This window comes from Simochromis diagramma, unplaced genomic scaffold (assembly GCF_900408965.1).
Source record: "Simochromis diagramma unplaced genomic scaffold, fSimDia1.1 OVJJ01000610.1, whole genome shotgun sequence".
Lineage (NCBI taxonomy): Eukaryota > Metazoa > Chordata > Actinopteri > Cichliformes > Cichlidae > Simochromis > Simochromis diagramma.
The window spans coordinates 450,369-468,741 of record NW_024387063.1 but is presented as its reverse complement, the minus strand read 5'-3'; the positions used below and the strand labels follow the sequence as shown (position 1 = coordinate 468,741).

The 18,373-nt window shown below is 39.4% G+C and overlaps 1 protein-coding gene across 1 annotated transcript in view; it reads right to left on the bottom strand.

Annotated features, from left to right (window-relative positions):
* Positions 1–6,670: 6,670 nt before the first annotated feature.
* The window catches only part of LOC120742114 (B-cell receptor CD22-like), a 34,099-nt gene continuing 22,396 nt past the window's right edge, over positions 6,671–18,373 (bottom strand). The window contains exons 11-17 of the mRNA XM_040045261.1: positions 13,609–13,757; positions 10,035–10,295; positions 9,475–9,735; positions 9,118–9,378; positions 8,045–8,135; positions 7,867–7,924; positions 6,671–7,741 (exon numbers count right to left, since the gene is read on the bottom strand). Coding sequence (XP_039901195.1) covers positions 7,721–7,741; positions 7,867–7,924; positions 8,045–8,135; positions 9,118–9,378; positions 9,475–9,735; positions 10,035–10,295; positions 13,609–13,757 — 1,102 coding nt within the window. The 3' untranslated portion in view covers positions 6,671–7,720. The remainder of the gene's footprint in view (positions 7,742–7,866; positions 7,925–8,044; positions 8,136–9,117; positions 9,379–9,474; positions 9,736–10,034; positions 10,296–13,608; positions 13,758–18,373) is intronic.

Here is an 18,373-nt window from a genome sequence, read left to right as displayed (position 1 = left end):
ATCTTCCTAGATGCTTGATTTCAAAATAATAAAACATATTAATTAAAAAAAAAAATGATAAAGCTGCTCAATGTCTATATAGGCCTATCTGTGTTCATTCTTGGTGTGTTTGTCTCCTGATTTTCATGTTTTGCTCTGTAATGCCTAAACATTGAGGAGGTGCTTTTGTTTGTGTACGAAAGCTCCGCAGAACAGATGCGACATTTAACCTGCAAAAAATAAAATAAATATTTTACACTGCAAGTCACAATGCTGTTTTTCCTATTCTGATAGATTACACTAAAACAAAGGCAGACACGCAGTTAACTTATTTGCAGTTAAAAGATCGAAACGATCCCACACAGCAGAAACTTTTCTTTTTCTTTCGGGCTCCATTTTGTTGTAGAGGGATATGTATTTTTTTTTCTTTGTGAGAGTAATTTTGGATTTTTTGGTGGCGACTCATTCCGTTGACAGATGCTGATGCAGTACCTTTTAAACACAGTTTGGCGTGTTGGCAATGAGCGATACAGCAGCTGTATCGATCACGTGACTTTTTCTTAAAGGACACACTATAAGGTATTGTACTGTCCATGGAATCATTTTATATCTTTTACATTTCAAATATTGTAGACATCTTGGCTAGGTGAGCTTGATACATGCGTCGGTGCGTCAGTGTTGCTGGACCCATCACTAATAAACACAAAAAACAAGGGTCGCTGGGTCAAATGACCCAGGATCATGACAGTTTTACCCCCTTTTTGTGGGCTGATCAGCCACTATTTAAGTTTCCCCTATGTCTCGTTAAGTTACCTCAGTTTTTTTGAGTTATCAGTATTGTTTGTCAACTTTGAGTAGAGTTCTGTTATTTTGACCTCTTTTATGGGCCAAGATTTTGATTCTTTTTGCATGATTTAACCAACTATGTTTTTGGGTTAAATAAAAAAAATCCTTTTTTGGCCTTTAACCTGTGCCTAAGTTTCCGTCACTGCTCCGTCCATCACAGTATCTGATCGATACTTTGTTTCTCTCCCCCTTAAGTTCAGTAGGTATAACTAAATTGTATTAAATAAAGTTTTTAAAATTTTAATTTCAATCACAGCTCACACCCTGTATTTTCACTTCCCGGCAGACTCAAGACTATTTTGTCATACACTCTGGCAAACCCACACATGTGGTAAAACTGTGGGCAAAAGTGATTTTTGTCATGGCTGTGTGCAGGCAGGCAGGGGGATAGGACCCAAAATGCAGGACTCGGAGGCAGACGTGAACTCAAAATACACAGCTTTATTGCTGGAGCAACGGAACAGAAACTAAACTAAAGTGAGAATACAAAAAAATAAATAAATAAACTAAGCAGGCAGATGACCGGAACACACAGATAACCTGATGGTGCGACATGACACTGAGCAAGGGCAAACACAGGGCTAATATACACAGGGAAGTAATCAGGGAATGGAAGACAGGAGGGAGACACAGCTGGGAGAGATCAAGGCTAACGAGACCGGGGGAGCAAAGCTGGACACACTGGCATAGTACACAACCTTTCAAAATAAAACAGGAAACAACAAACAAAGATGCAGACTAAGAAACACGGACTTTACACGGGCAGAATTAAACCTAAACTAAACATGAGACACAACCTAAGAGCTAATCCCTCACCAAGAATAACTGAAACAGATCTATAATAATAAAAATTAACAAAGCACCAGAGCATCAGAAAATAATCCATAATGCAAAAATAAACCAAAACATAAGAAACTCAAAATGCTGGGTCAACACTGACCCAGAACCGTGACAATTCTTTTCTTGTCCTTGCCTAAGTGTGCTTGCTTTTTTGGGGGGGGTTTGGTTTTTTTTCAAGTTCCTCATTACTTTCAAAGTAACTAGTTACCAGGGAAAGTAACTTTGGTTTTACTCAGAATTCTTCTATAATTGTGTTGCTTCCCTAACTGGATACCAGCTTGCTTACATGTTAGCACTATCCTGCCACAAGTGCACTGTGCCACCTAATGGCCTGAACCTAGAATGGCAGTGTAGTAGTGCGAGTGCAAGTTAATGATGAAATGAATGAAACTAAATTTGAAATTAACAATGTTTGTTTTATGTCTCACTTTTTTATCTGTCTGTTTTAAATCGATTTCTATTGTTTCAAACCGCTATAAATGCAAACACATCATTTTGGGGTTGATACAGCAGTGTTATAAATCTAATCATTGTACATAGTATCACTAGGAAGAAGCAGTGGATCACAAAACACCACATACAGTGTGTTGAAACTTTTGAAAAGTATATTTATTTTTGCCATTGAAATGGGTAGAAAGTTTACTTTTAGCAGTGCCAACATTAAACTGTGCCTCAGACCATTTAGGAGCTGTAGGTATCAAAATAGTGCAAAAATGGTTCAACGTGAACACAGTGAGGTTTGTCCAGTCTGTGTAAGCTGAAATGCACCAACTGCAGACCTCGTGTTCAGTAATGATGGGCAAACAAATTATGGCAATAAATGTAGTTTGCCGATTTGAGATAACCTGCACATGATACTTGTCTTGCTGATGCTGAATGCTTTATTACTCTCATGATACAATTGTTTACCAGTGTGAAGTTTGATTTCACTTCCAGATCTTGTTTTCCAGGCTATGATGGTGTGTATGCAGGCTCCTAGCAGAGCCAGGTTTTGAGGAAACTTAGTATGCAAAACACACTAACATTTTTTATTGCAGTGTTATAGGTCCGGGGTGGTGCTGCTCCAGAGGAGGAGACGCCTTGATGTTGCCTGGGACATGCTCTGGCTAACCTTTTTCTTTAAGACAGGAATCTAGGGTTGATGAGTTGACTCATGGGAGTGTCCATGCGTCAAGAGGAGGGGTCCAGAATTACATGAATTACATGAAACTATGTTTTCTATGTTTTCTAAATTGTGATTTTTGCAGTGATTTGTGTGATTAACAGTTCATTTACAGGTATTGAGCCTATGCAAAGTGTTGCATCCATGTTCAGATGAGGCTTTGATGGCCTATAAGTGAAGTTCACTGAACTAAGGAGTGTAATTTGATGATGGTTGACATGCTTTCCAAATAGAAGTTTTTCCTCCTAGCAAGGAAATACAGGTGCAGCAGTCAGAGTGTTGCTGAAAGGAATCTCCTGAGAAATCTTCAGAGGCCCAGTGAGAAGCAAGAACCATTCCAGGCATAGCTGACAACCCAGGCAGTGGTTGAGGTCAAAGGTCGAGCTGGATAGGGACCACGAAACTGGGTTGGAATGAAAGCTGTGCCAAGGGGGCTTTCCAGAGGCCAACAGAGGAGATTGTGGACAACAGATGGGAACCTGAAGGATGAGGGGAGCGTGCCACGCTCCATCGACAGCGCAGAGGGAGTTCGAGGATGGCATCATGATTCTGTGAAAGCACAGGAACCAGAAGCTGTGGAGGTGATGACAGCAGTTTCCTATGAACATCACCTAATGCTGTGTCACTGTACTATGCATACAACGACACTCTGAAGACTGCTGGGATCATAACAGCAGTAAGATGACTGGATCCAGCACCCTTTCCACAGAGGATTTTTCCTGGAGAGGATGGACAACTGAGGAGTCATAAGTATCCCCCACAAGATAAAGGCCTGAAGTGAGGTGATGGGGGTTGATAAAGGCCATAAAACAGGAGGGCTGACGAGGCCTGAGGCCTGGAGCTTTCAAGATAGCTGAGACCCATGTTGACAAACAACAAAACCACCTGGTATGTTTGAATGTCATTCTACATACATTTGGACTCTGGTCCTGTGGACAGTGATGGGAACAACTGGAAGGGACATCTATGAGGCACTACAGAACTTAACTGCTCTGCAGAAATATGTGGCGGACCACACATCAGGAGGAGACGCGTCACAAGGCTGGATAGCCTGGTTGACATCTGGACCATGGTGGAATATGTTCTTAAAGTTTTGACTCCCATTCTTACATTGTTGGCATTGTTTTGCTTGGTTATAGGTTGCATCCTGCCATGTGTGTCATGATCCTGGGTCTGCTGACCCAGCGTTTTGTGTTTAGTTTACGTAGCCCTCAGGTTTCCTAAGTTCATCGTTTTCATGCCTAGGTGTTTCTAGTTATTTTCCCCTCGTGTTTCCACCATGTTAAGTCTCCCCTGCTTTTCATGTATTTCATGTCTGTGGCTTTTGTTGTCAAGTTCAGGTTGTCATGTCTATGTCTCACTCTGTTTCCTGTTTTATTGTGAAGAGGTCTGGCGTTTCTGTGTTCATCGTGTTCAGTTTTACTCTCCCACTGTGACGTCATTATGTTCATGTGTGCCAGCTGTTTCCCCAGGTGTTGCCACTTCCCTCATTATCCTCCTGTGTCCATTTAGTCTGTGTGTTCTCAGTCATTCTTGGTCAGGTTGTCTGTTGTACTGCTCATCCATGTCTCGGCTCCAGGTATCCCTGTCAGTTCGTTATGTTTAGAGTTTTGTATGTTTCGTTTTAGTTCACCCAGTTTAGGTCATTGTTTAGTTTTCATCGATTCCTTATTATTTTGTACCCTCGTTTCTTGCCTTAATAAACGGCTTGTTTTGTTATTCATACCTCATTTCGGTCTGCGCTTGAGTCCTTCCCTGCAACATACGGTCTGCCCTAGCCAGACCGTGACAATGTGTAAGATCGATGGTGAATAAAATGATTGCTAACACCTTTACCAACTACATATTGTTGCAGCAGAGTGACATGGATGCTAAGGCTAATGTGTGTGTATGAAATGAAGCCTGCACTGAAAATGTTGACAAGTGGTGTAGAGCTGAAGATATATATATATACGCTGTATAGCCTTAAAAAATGACAAAAGATCAGGGGTGGGCAACTCCAGGCCTCGAGGGCCGGTGTCCTGCAGGTTTTAGATGTGTCCTTGATCAAACACAGCTGATTCAAATGGCTAAATTACCTCCTCAACATGTCTTGAAGTTCTCCAGGGGTAATGAACTAATCATTTGATTCAGGTGTGTTGACCCAGGGTGAGATCTAAAACCTGCAGGACACTGGCACTCGAGGCCTGGCGCTGCCTACCCCTGGTTTAGATGAACTGCTGGACTTACAGACCAGCAGGTTTAGGGAAGTCATTTATGGGGTCACACACTGACACCCCCCCCCCCCCCCCCCCCACACACACACACACACACACACACACATACTTACACAACGCACAGGCAAGGTACTCTTTGTGTGTATGTATACGTCATATGTTAATGAACCTATGTATGTTCATGTGAGCTCAATAAAAGAACAATGTTATGGGGGAGCGGACGAGAGCAACTGAGGTCAAGTGAAGGAACGTCGCTTGTCGTAGTTCTCTCCCTCATGCATGAGTAACACAAAGAACTTTGCCTGCTTGTGTCTTGCTTTTGCTGTGTAATCAAATTGTCCTTAACGTTCCAGCGAATAAGTTTACGCTACAAACCCATCATTAATATTTCTAACTTGTATAATTTTGACAGGATATAGTTTTATGAAGAACAAAATATTTAAAGTTAAAGTTTATTTTTTTAAGTTTATTTAATCTGGAATAATATTCCTGTCTGTTTTTATTCATATTTATGTTTAAAAAACATTGTTTTACTGTGTTCAATAAATGTTTATCTTGTTTGGCCCCCGACCTAAAGTGTGCCTTAAGTTTTGGCCCCCTGTGCAATTGAGTTTGACACCCCTGTTTTAAACCCTTTGGAGAGAATGAAATGTAAGTCGTCCTTTCTTTATCCAGGATTCAAATGTTTTTAAGGGAAAAAGTCTCATCATATGTGCACCATCTGAAAGTTTCAGCACAATTTGTATTTTATATAATTTGACAACTTTCTGCCATAATTTCAATGTAAAACTTTTCCAGTTCGATTTTATGTCTAATTTGTCTGCAGGAAATCCATCTGCAATAACTGCTTGAAGTGTAATATTGGTGCATAATTCAAATTCAGATTTTTTCCATTATCCTTGTAGTCTTTGTTGTCCTGCAAGGTAGTAGTTTCTTAAGCATGGTAGAGCCATCCCTCCTCTTTCTTATCCTTGCTGCAGAACACTGAAATGATTCTAGGTTTCATAACCTGCCAGATGAATTAGGAAATCTATTTGTCCCACTCTGTAAACTCATTATCACTTACTTCTACCGACAGTGTTCAAAAATATATAAAAGACGAGGGAGGATATTCATCTTCATTTTTAAATAGTATAAGGTTCCGTCTTTGAAAGTTTAAGTTTAAATAATCAGCAATTATATCAGATATAATGTCAGGCACATACCACAATGTGCCTGTGCACATTGTGCAAAAATATCATTTTGCACAATTATAAGTGAGGGTGGAAGATGATCGTAACAGATGGCAGAGAGAGGGGAATCTTTCCCTGACATTTGCATGCTTTTTCCAAACAAACATGATCGACATAAACTTGTGCAGCTAGTCGCTGTGAATGGCAGGTGTGGCCATTCATTCCTTTGAGGCACTGCCTCGCTTTTTCTGTCATTTCCACATAAATTCTATGTTTACTTTAAAACTCCCTGTTATTGATGTGAGTTAATGTGAGTCTTAAAGTGTCTGACCTGAACCACAATGTTAGAAAGTTGTGTCCAAAAGAGGAAAGTAAAAATTGTTTTAAAAATACTCAGTCAGTGAAAACAGCTGACTGTGATATGACCCGTACCACATACAGGAGAAGACCCACAACATTGTCAAACTCATTTCTTTTTAACAAAACAAGCCAGAGATGTTTCAGTGTGAGAATAAAACCCGAAGTCTTTCCAATTCTGTATTTATGTTTACAGCCTTACATGCAAATTCTTACATACAAAGCAACATTTTTACATTTAATTTTAAATCCTTACCAAGGACATCATAAAAATGCAAAGGCATAATTTACAGTGGTTCCCAGCATTAAGCACCACTTGATGATCAAAATAACAAAGAAGGTAGAAAAACAAATGTCTTTTTGGTTCATCAGGCTGAGAGTGAGAATGACTTGAAGGGATTTCACAGTTATGTACAAGAATTACAGATCCTTCCATCATCATTTTTTTTCTAAAATGTATCTTGAATAAAAACACTTTTGATAACAAAACAAATACATGCTAACTTGTTTTGACTAAATATGATGATGTGGGAACTTTCAGGCTAAATATCTTTAGCCTGAGTCTCAGGTGTGTCAAACATATCGCTCACTCTACCCACTGTCTGCCACACTGCACCGAAGTAAGAGACAGATAAAGCATTAAAGGATGAACTGCTGAAATGAATAACAGAAGATTGACATTATTTTTTGTATAAATGATACCATTAAACAAAAGCATCTCGGTGTCTTTCATAGTGGGCACAAAAACATTTCTGTAAATTAATAGAAATTGTTGATCATTTTGATTATAGAGCAAAGCACAGAAAAAGAACTCCCAGTACGGTCTCTGTATTTTATTTTTTATATTTATTTAGAGTATAAGCTCAGTAGATTTCTTTGTAATGACATTAGATTGGCTGACTGTGGAAAAACACCACAGGCTGCTCAGCGCAGGTTTCATACATGAAGAAGAAGAAATTTTAAATTGTGGCAGTCTTTGTTTTATTAAGCAAACATTTTAGTTTTAATGGTCTAACACACAAAAGGACTGTTTGTGACACTTGAACTGAACACCTGCTGTAACCTGACTGGACTTGACACCAGCTGTTCCTGCTCCTCCTTGTCATCTGTCTGTGCTGCAGTCAGAGCCTTTGACGATTCATCGGGATTCAGTCAGGATGAGAGTATACCTAATGAAGAGAGATGAAATGCTCAGACTGAAACAGCTTCACTCATAAAACATGTGCATGTATTTCATAATAAGTCATTTGCTGAGTGGCATTTGCTCCAACTCCAATAATGCAAATAAACAAACCTCAGTCATCTCTACAGGTTCATTTGGTTCAGTTTTTAAGATGATGCGCTTCTTCCTCCTGGATATAATAAAAAAAAAAAAAAAAACAACTTTAGTATAAATGTTATGAACTTTCAACTTTCAAGCTAAGGGTCTAATGGGAAAATAAAAGAGGGGTAAAGTGTTTGTATTGTTTTACCTCGTCAACAGACTCAAGACAAGTAGAGTAATCAGGATCAGAACCACCAGAGTCAGCCTGATGATATTCATGATTATTATTTTGGATTTCCCTAAAACAGAGACAAATACATGGCAGAGATTTCTCAGCAGTAAGATTAGATTGTTTGCCAGGTGATGCTATTAGTTATTTATTGTCATAATCCACTCATACAAACGTTTTTCCTTTAAAATGAATGAATAAATAACTATTTAAAATATTGTATACAGTATAACAATTATATTAATATACTAAAAGATGCATTTTCTGAAGAAACAGCAGTGTGAATGCTGATAACTGATATTTTGAGCTGAAATGAAATAATTGCTGAATGTTAAGTGAAAAATAAAGAATTTTTCACTTGAAAACAAAAGTGCAGAACGGTTGAAAGCTGAAGTTCACACAGAAGTTGGAAAATAGCCGAACATGTTTAAAATGTGTATTAAAAAACCCAGAGTAATGACAAAAGAAAATTTAGAGTCAGAAAACATCTGAATAAATATTAAAAGTTCATATTCTGCATCTCTGAGCTTTGGAAGACACACTGTCTGAAAGAAAACAACGATGGTTTTGTTTGGAGGTAAAAACAATGGCTGTAGATCAAACACTGTTGTTTTCTTTCTTCAATGCTTAATCAGCATCCAAACTAATTACTGTATAAATGTGTGTACTGTATTTACTTTACATCTGTTATTTTAAGGAGTGTAAAATTTACCTGCAACAACAGTCAGCTGTAAGGTGGAGTTATGAGTACATATGTACATTTGTATAATGACTGAAACTAGCACCACTGAATGAACAATGGACTGGGAGGTCAGTTCCTAGATCATTAAAATGCAAATTCTCACGACCACTGATCAACAGCCATGAGTACCATTCACAGATAGTTGGGGAATGGCTGCAATCACAGCATTGTAAGATGGTGAAAGATGAACCCTTAGGCCCCCTCCTCGATTCAGAGATGGTCTTTCCCTTTTCACGTAAATGGTCTCCTTGACTCCCCGCTCAGACCAGCGTTCCTCCCTGTACAGGATGTGTACATCCTCAATGATTACCTGCTACAACAGTCAGCTGTAAGGTGGAGTTATGAGTCCCTCTGTTGTTGTGGGTCACACAGTAATAACTCCCACTGTGCTCAGGTCTGATGTTGCTGATTGTGAAGTTGTGTCCTGATGTTTTAGGTGAGTTTTCATCCTCCTTGTACCAGGTGTAATTAGCTGCTGGGTTAGCATCACTGCTACAGGTCAGAGTCACTGAACTGCCCTCCACTATCTCAGCAGAGGGACTCACTGACACAGAGGGAAGCTTTGGAGCATCTAGCAAACATTAAATAAAAAACATGTATATAATCACATTCTATTAATGTTATCAAGTATTATTTTTTTAGAGATCTGCACTGAAAAAAGACTAACATTGAACATCTATGGATAGAGACGTAGAGTTCTTCTGTCCATACTGATTCTCAGACTTGCAGGAATAATTCCCACTGTTCTCCAGTTTGATGGAGATAAAGTGATAAACATCCTTTTCTCCTGTTGCCAGTACTTTGTTGTCTTTGTACCAGGTGTAACTAGCTGCTGGGTTAGCATCACTGCTACAGGTCAGAGTCACTGAACTGCCCTCCACTGTCTCAGCAGAGGGACTCACTGACACAGAGGGAAGCTTTGGAGCATCTGTTAATATATAAGAGTTTAATGTAAATTATCAGTGTCTTACACACACACTGTTAATGAAAAAACTAAGTTACATACGTAAAAGAGTACATTGATGTGTTATATTTATTAAAAGACATTCACAGAACAAAAAAAAAAAATCCTAAATAACCTTTAGTCCAAAAAAGTGTGACAAAATTGTGTAAAATATAAATAAAATACAAATACAATATATTGTTTTGCAACTCATCAGAACACAGAAAACATACCACATCCTAAACTAAGACAATGTACTTAAAAAATATATTTATTTTACTCACATTTCACATCAATGTTTCTGCTTTCAGATCTCTTTTGTCCCAGGTTATTATCAGCTGTACAGTAATACTTTCCAGAGTCAGAGGGCAGGATGGAGCTGAAAACATGTTGTTTTTGGTACCTGAGAGGGTTGATGACATCCTCCTTGTACCAGGTGTAACTAGCTGCTGGGTTAGCATCACTGCTACAGGTCAGATTCACTGAACTGCCCTCCACTATCTCAGCAGAGGGACTCACTGACACAGAGGGAAGCTTTGGAGCATCTGGAGGAGGAAACATACAACATATAATTACAATATATACAATATATAGTTAGAACCAAATTTTCAAATATTAAAAGGAAAACATTGTAAACTTCCCAAAACGAAACAAATCCGCTTTATTGAGGAGTAAAGGAGTAAGAGAAGTGAACTCACACACTGTTAGAATGGAAAAGCTCTTATCCTTTCACAGCACAGTTAAAACTGTCTGCAGGTTTTTCTTCAAACTATATATCACTATTTACTGAGATTTCGATGTAGACATTTGTAACAGTTCTTACATGTGTTCATATACAGTGACTTGCAAAAGTATTCGGCCCCCTTGAACTTTCCCACATTTTGTCACATTACAGCCACAAACATGAATCAATTTTATTGGAATTCCACATTAAAGACCAATAATGAGCAATAATAACAGTGTGCAATACACATACGCTTATTCTTCTTCTTTTTTTATTACTAAGTTAATATACTGTGTTGTGTTGTTTGTGTTGCGTTGTGTCATATCGTGTCGTGTTGTGTTATATGTAGTGCCGACGTAGGACAGTTTCCCAATCTCATTGTACTATTGTACTATGTATGACTGTGCAATGACAATAAAGAGTTATCTTATCTTATCTTAATACAAAGTGGTGTACACGTGAGAAGTGGAACGAAAATCAAACATGATTCCAAACATTTTTTACAAATAAATAACTGCAAAGTGGGGTGTGCGTAATTATTCAGCCCCCTTTGGTCTGAGTGCAGTCAGTTGCCCATAGACATTGCCTGATGAGTGCTAATGACTAAATAGAGTGCACCTATGTGCAATCTAATGTCAGTACAAGTACAGCTGCTCTGTGACGGCCTCAGAGGTTGTCTAAGAGAATATTGGGAGCAACAACACCATGAAGGGATAAAGTTACTGAGAAATTTAAAGCAGGCTTAGGCTACACAAAGATTTCCCAAGCCTTGAACATCCCACGGAGCACTGTTCAAGCGATCATTCAGAAATGGAAGGAGTATGGCACAACTGTAAACCTGCCAAGACAAGGCCGTCCACCTAAACTCACAAGCCGAACAAGGAGAGCGCTGATCAGAAATGCAGCCAAGAGGCCCATGGTGACTCTGGACGAGCTGCAGAGATCTACAGCTCAGGTGGGGGAATCTGCCCATAGGACAACTATTAGCCGTGCACTGCACAAAGTTGGCCTTTATGGAAGAGTGGCAAGAAGAAAGCCATTGTTAACAGAAAACCATAAGAAGTCCCGTTTGCAGTTTGCCACAAGCCATGTGGGGGACACAGCAAACATGTGGAAGAAGGTGCTCTGGTCAGACGAGACCAACATGGAACTTTTTGGCCAAAATGCAAAACGCTATGTGTGGCGGAAAACTAACACTGCACATCACTCTGAACACACCATCCCCACTGTCAAATATGGTGGTGGCAGCATCATGCTCTAGGGGTGCTTCTCTTCAGCAGGGACAGGGAAGCTGGTCAGAGTTGATGGGAAGATGGATGGAGCCAAATACAGGGCAATCTTGGAAGAAAACCTCTTGGAGTCTGCAAAAGACTTGAGACTGGGGCGGAGGTTCACCTTCCAGCTGGACAACGACCCTGAACATAAAGCCAGGGCAACAATGGGATGGTTTAAAACAAAACATATCCATGTGTTAGAATGACCCAGTCAAAGTCCAGATCTAAATCCAATCGAGAATCTGTGGCAAAATCTGAAAACTGCTGTTCACAAACGCTGTCCATCTAATCTGACTGAACTGGAGCTGTTTTGCAAAGAAGAATGGGCAAAGATTTTAGTCTGTAGATGTGCAAAGCTGGTAGAGACAAACCCTAAAAGACTGGCAGCTGTAATTGCAGCAAAAGGTGGTTCTACAAAGTATTGACTCAGGGGGCTGAATAATTACGCACACCCCACTTTTCAGTTATTTCTTTGTAAAAAATGTTTGGAATCATGTATGATTTTCGTTCCACTTCTCATGTGTACACCACTTTGTGTTGGTCTTTCACATGGAATTCCAATAAAACTGATTCATGTTTGTGGCTGTAATGTGACAAAATGTGGGAAAGTTCAAGGGGGCCGAATACTTTTACAAGCCCCTGTATCTTAGATTATAAAACACATCCTGCCATTTGTCCGCCAATTTTCACAACCATAAAGCTGACTAATTTCTGCATTAGGCTGGATGGAATACCCAGCAATCATACCCTACACACTTTTTTTTTATTAGTAATATGACCAACTAGAAATATTTCTGCCCTTGCTAGTCACCTTAAACTCTAGTCTGTGGTCTTCTTATTGTATTAATATATAATGGCAGTTACTTGTTCAAAGATGAAGAGCCCACTGGCCAGTAACCTGGGCTGCACTCTTGACCGATGACTGAGCATCCAAAAAGAAGGAAGGATGTAAAGGAGAACCAGGACAGGAAGCAAATGACAGCCCACTGGCAAAGGCAGTCTCATTCAGCATAAAGGAGTGGATGCTAGCTTGGAAGAAACCAAGGCTACTTCTGTCTGTGCTGCTAAGGTTTGCCAAACTCTGCAAACTAATAAGCATATTTTGAATTCAGTGACAGCAGCACATTTTCAAAAGATTTGGAGCAGAGACATTTTTACCTTTTTGAGGGTCTGAATATCACAGGCATCCAATATTCATCTCAGTCAATGCACCTTATGCACACAGATTTCTCTAGATTCTCTCAGTATTTGATGGTATCATGCATCCAGAGTCTTAAAACATAAAATCTTTAATTTTACATCGTGGACGATAATTTTGTAAAATTTCCACAATTTGTAGTCACAGGTTTTTACAGATTGAAGAACCTTTGCCCGTCTTTACTTCTGAGAAACTCTCTCAGATTTTATTTTTATACCCAAACATGTTGCCAGTTAACTTGATGCAACATGTTCCTCCAGATGTTTTTAGTAACTCTTAGTTTTCCAGCCTTTCGTTGGCCCCATCCAAATTTTTGGACTTGTGTTACTGTCATGAAACTCAGAATGAACAAATACTTTACTTGTACTCTTTAAATCGTACATTTTCTCAGCTGATTTTTTTTATGTTCTATTATGAATAGAAAACATGTAAAATTTGTTTATGACATTTTCTAATCATGTAATTCTGTTTTTTTTTTCTATTTGAATGCATAAAAATAGTTCAGCTCACACACTCAACCATTGAAAATAAAAAGAATAACAGTATTTCTAAAAACTGCAAACATGGTCTTCGTGATATGTAACTCAAGTTTTTCCATATTCCTGCAGCAGTCTCACAGCTCTTCAAAAAGTCTTTACAGCTTATAAATGTATTTTACTCACATTTCACATCAATAGTTCTGCTTTCAGATCTCTTTTGTCCCAGGTCATTATCAGCTGTACAGTAATACTTTCCAGAGTCAGAGGGCAGGATGGAACTGAAAACATGTTGGTTTTGGTAACTGAGAGGGTTGATGACATCCTCCTTGTACCAGGTGTAGTTAGCTGCTGGGTTAGCATCACTGCTACAGGTCAGAGTCACTGAACTGCCCTCCACTATCTCAGCAGAGGGACTCACTGACACAGAGGGAAGCTTTGGAGCATCTGGAGGAGAAATAAGGAGAATGACAACATGGTAACAACTAATTTTTACATGATTAACAGTTTATATTCTAAAACAAAAACATCATAACTTTCCCAAAAAGAAACCAATCAGCTTCACTGACGAGTAAAGGAGTAAGAAAAGAGCTCACACACTGTTGGAGAAGGGAATCGCTCATATCCTTTCACAACACAGTGAAAACTGTCTGCAGAATCAAATGTGTTCAGCTGTAAATATTGTTTTTCTGATGAAAGTTTGTGTCCATTCTTGTACCAGATGTAGGAAGATTGATCAGGTAGCTGACAGTTGTTGTGACATGTCAGCTCTGTCCAGTTAGAATAAGAGTTTACTGTTGATCTCCTCACATGTACCTGGAGCTGTGGACCTGGGAGCAAACAACAGATATTATATTAAAACAACTCAACAGACAGACAGCTGAAAAGCTTATAAATGTTTAAAGTGACTTTCTGTGAAAATTATTTTACCTGTGACAGTCAAAGTGACTCCAGGTACACCAGAATATTTCACTCCTGGATTGTACGTTATGAATCTGAACTTGTACTCAGCTGAGTCGCTCTCTCTCAGGTCTGAGATTCTCAGAGTGCAGTCGTTGTCTTCACACTGATACTGAACACGATCTCTGTACTCTGACTCTGTTTTCAGGTCCACAGGTTTATTATTTTCGTCTCTGATGGACCAGAATTTTTTGACAACTTCTGTATTTCTTCCATCTATAGTCGATGGGTATCTGAAGGTGCAGCGTATTTCTGCTGTTGCTCCTTTGAAGGCACAGACCTGAGTAGAAGAGTAAGTCACATCCCAGACATCCTTCACCACTGTGAGACAGAGAGAGTTGGATATTAGTCACAACATCCGAGGACAGAAATGAAAACGATGTGATAAGGCCTCAGTATAAGCCCATGAGAAAGGTCTCCTCCCTCCAGTGACCTCAGTGTAGGATAACTATTTATGAGCTCCGACTACACAGGTTGTGTGATCAACAGCAACATACAAACCAGTAGTGTTACCCTTATGAAAACCTATAAAATCTACAGCTCATTTGCCACACGGCTCCACAACATGGCATTATGTTAAAGCATAAACTCACCCACTGAAGGAGAGCGGGAGTTCTCATATCCTCTGACAGCACAGGAAATCCTGTTTGTAGGATCCAGGTAGTTTAGATGAAGATTAGATGTTTGTCCTCTGATGATCCGTTCATTCTTGTACCAGATGTAGGAGAGATTATCAGGCAGAGGACAACTGCTCTCACACTTCAGATCTGCTGACTTAGAAACACCACTGACAGCTGATCTGCTCACCTGCACCCGCAGATCTGCCCATTAGTAAATAAAGAACATTAAGCTCAGCTGACAACATTCAGATAAAACACACAAACACACTCACAGCAAACACTTGGATTTAAAATAGTAAATGAGTGGATGAACATGTTACCTGTGACTGTCAAAGTGACTCCAGGTGATCCAGTATATTTCCCTCCTGGATCGTTTGTTATGAATCTGAACTTGTACTCAGCTGAGTCGCTCTCTCTGAGGTCTGAGATTCTCAGAGTGCAGTCGTTGTTTTCACACTGATACTGAACTCGACCTGAATACTCTGGATCTGTTGTCAGATCCACAACTTCATTATTACTCTCTTTTGTGAGCCAGAATGTCCTCAAAACTATGTAAGGATTATGTGCTCTGGATGGGTATGTGAAGGTGCAGCGTAGCTCCACTGTGGATCCTTTTACAGCACAGATCGGAGTAGAAGTGTAAGTCACTCCCCAGCCATACTGACCCAGAACGACTGTAACACAGAGCACATCATAACAAAAAATAAAGTTAGATTAACAAAAATTAAACAGACTCATTTGGCTACATTTTCAGCTCCACGTGTTGGACAGATAAATAGAGTCTCACTTAATGTTAGAATAAAACAAACTATGATGATAAAGGTAAATGTGTAGAAGTTACAGAGTTGCCAGAGTTGATTCCATTGATCCACTATTACAGTCACCATATGAAACACTAACAGCATGAACTTCTCCTCTTTCCATTATGATGCATGAGACGTCGTTCTGGGAGTTAACTCAACCACAAAGTAAAGTTTTATTAAACAGTTGTTTTCTTTGTGTCAGAGTATTTTAGCAGGTGATAGATGCCATCCTGAGCACAGATGAAGATCTAAAATAATATTTCAGTGGCAAGGCTACCCTTGACCCCCAGGTTAACACAGACAGAGAGGGAACCAGGAAATTCCCGGCCAGCCTGAGTGCTTCTTGTGACACGGAGAGTGGCGAAGGAAGGGCCAATAAAACGCCGTTTCATGTGTCCAGGGTGAAGCCCACGGTAGCAAACAGATAAAAGTAGAAACCTTTTGTTGGAATTATTGCTCATGTAGTTTCATTTATCTCACTTTAAATCTTCAAACTTAGGGGAAAAAACTGGTTTCACACCAATAAAGTGCCACAAACAACACACCACTAGCATTTCTGTTAGAGATGCAATGTGTGTGTTATCTGTTCACACATCACATGCGCTCATTTTACAGGCTAAACAAACACAATCTCTTAGTGTGCATGAATCTTATAGACGGAGTGTCGATCACAGCATGGTCGAGGTGGAAAAGAAGAAAAAAGGGGGAATGATTTGAGAGTGTAGGAAAGGTGCAGGAAATGAAGCAGTGAGAGGAATATAGAGTCTTACACAGTCAGTTTTTGTTATTAAAGGGTACATTTTAGATAATCAATAATTCATTTAGACGTCGGCCATGTTCATCCTGAGAAAATCCACTTAAACACAACAAATAGATTCTGTGAATCTAAGACGACAGATGATTTATAATAATTAGACTAAATTATTGGGTCTTTCACCCAAACATCATTAGTATCCGGATTTATGGCACTGGAATAAAACGCAGATAAAATGATTAGACTGCAAAACTCTGAACTGCTGAGTGTTAACAGTGCAAAGAAAAACATTCAAGAATGGAGACAGAAGGCTGGAGCTGCAGAGCTGTAAGGACAGACGATGTTTCACACAGCATCATTTTACAGATGGAAGAAAAATACATTCACCTGAAAACAAATCAGTGTCTGAATTATATTTTCTGTCACATTTGGTTACTCAAAGTAGACCAACCTGTCACAGTGAGGAGAACAAATCCACTGACTGCTGTTATTACACTCATAGCTGCTCCCCTCATTGCTCTGTGTGAGCCGTTAAAATGCAAGTAGATAACTGACAGTCCTTTCTATAAAGCAGAAGTCGACTCATCCCAGTCTTTAAGATACAGAAGTGAAGTGTTAAAAAATGACACCCTCTCATCTTCCTCCTTATTTGCATACATGGTTAACCAGATGCAAGTGGATAAAACTTCAAGACAGCAAAGCTGCAGTTTTACCAGCAGTGACAGCGTGTCTGATATTCTTTACAATGTCTTAGTCATCCAGGAGATGCTCTCGGTGGCAGGAAGCCTTTTTCAATCTGTGAACAAATGTTTTTGATGTGATACAAGTGTGTGAGATGGACTCACAACACTTTACAGAATTAGAGCTGAGCTCAAAATGAGGCGAGTTAAAGATGAGCGTGGTCTGAACCACGAGTGCTGAGAAAAGCACACATGAACTGTGAAAGCTAATTCCTGGTTATCTTCTTTGCATATTCATTATAGTTTAAATGTGTGTGTAGGTGCCCGTATGATCTGCTGACTAAACACAGTGTACATAATAACCTTGATAGCATAGAGTAGAGAATAGAGCTCTGCCCGTCTCTTGATATTGGCAGAAGAAGCGTGACGAGACAGGTTCAACTTTTTATTGCAGACAAATTCAACAAATGCACATTTGCAGATTATCAAGTTACACGTGAATATTGAAAATACAAACTGGTTAATACACACGGCAGCTTCAGAAAAGACATCAGAGGGTTGCTCTGTGTGTGTTACATACTACACATATTACACTTGTGGTTGGCAGAGTTGGTTTATTGTGGTGCTTTTCAGTGTTTCTGCAGCATCTTGCACAACAACAGTTGTTACAGCACAATTCATCAGAAACTCTGTTTTCACTTTAAATAAAGATCAAGTTTGAATCAAAACATCAGCAAAATGAACAGCTGTGGCACAAGTGGTAACACTGACAATCTGATCACTGCATTTATGGACTGAAAACATTCAATAATGATGTGAGTACTGTCACATCAGCTGTTTGTCTTTAAGAGAGAAAAGTTAGAGGAAAGAATCAAACCCATTTCATTTGACTTCACTTGTCTGTCATTTGTCTTTTAGAAGAGACGAGGAAATGGAAACTAAAAGGTTCTGTACGTTTCTCTTTGGAGGCATTTTTGAAACTGTTTGAAAGAACAAAAGTGTTTAACGAACCCAGTTTCAGATCAGTGGAGCCGAGCAGATAAATACTTTTATGTTCTGTGTCAGAAAAACTGAAATATCCCCACATTGATCTGACATGTGACACAAAACAGAGAGATTAACACTGTCTGTCAA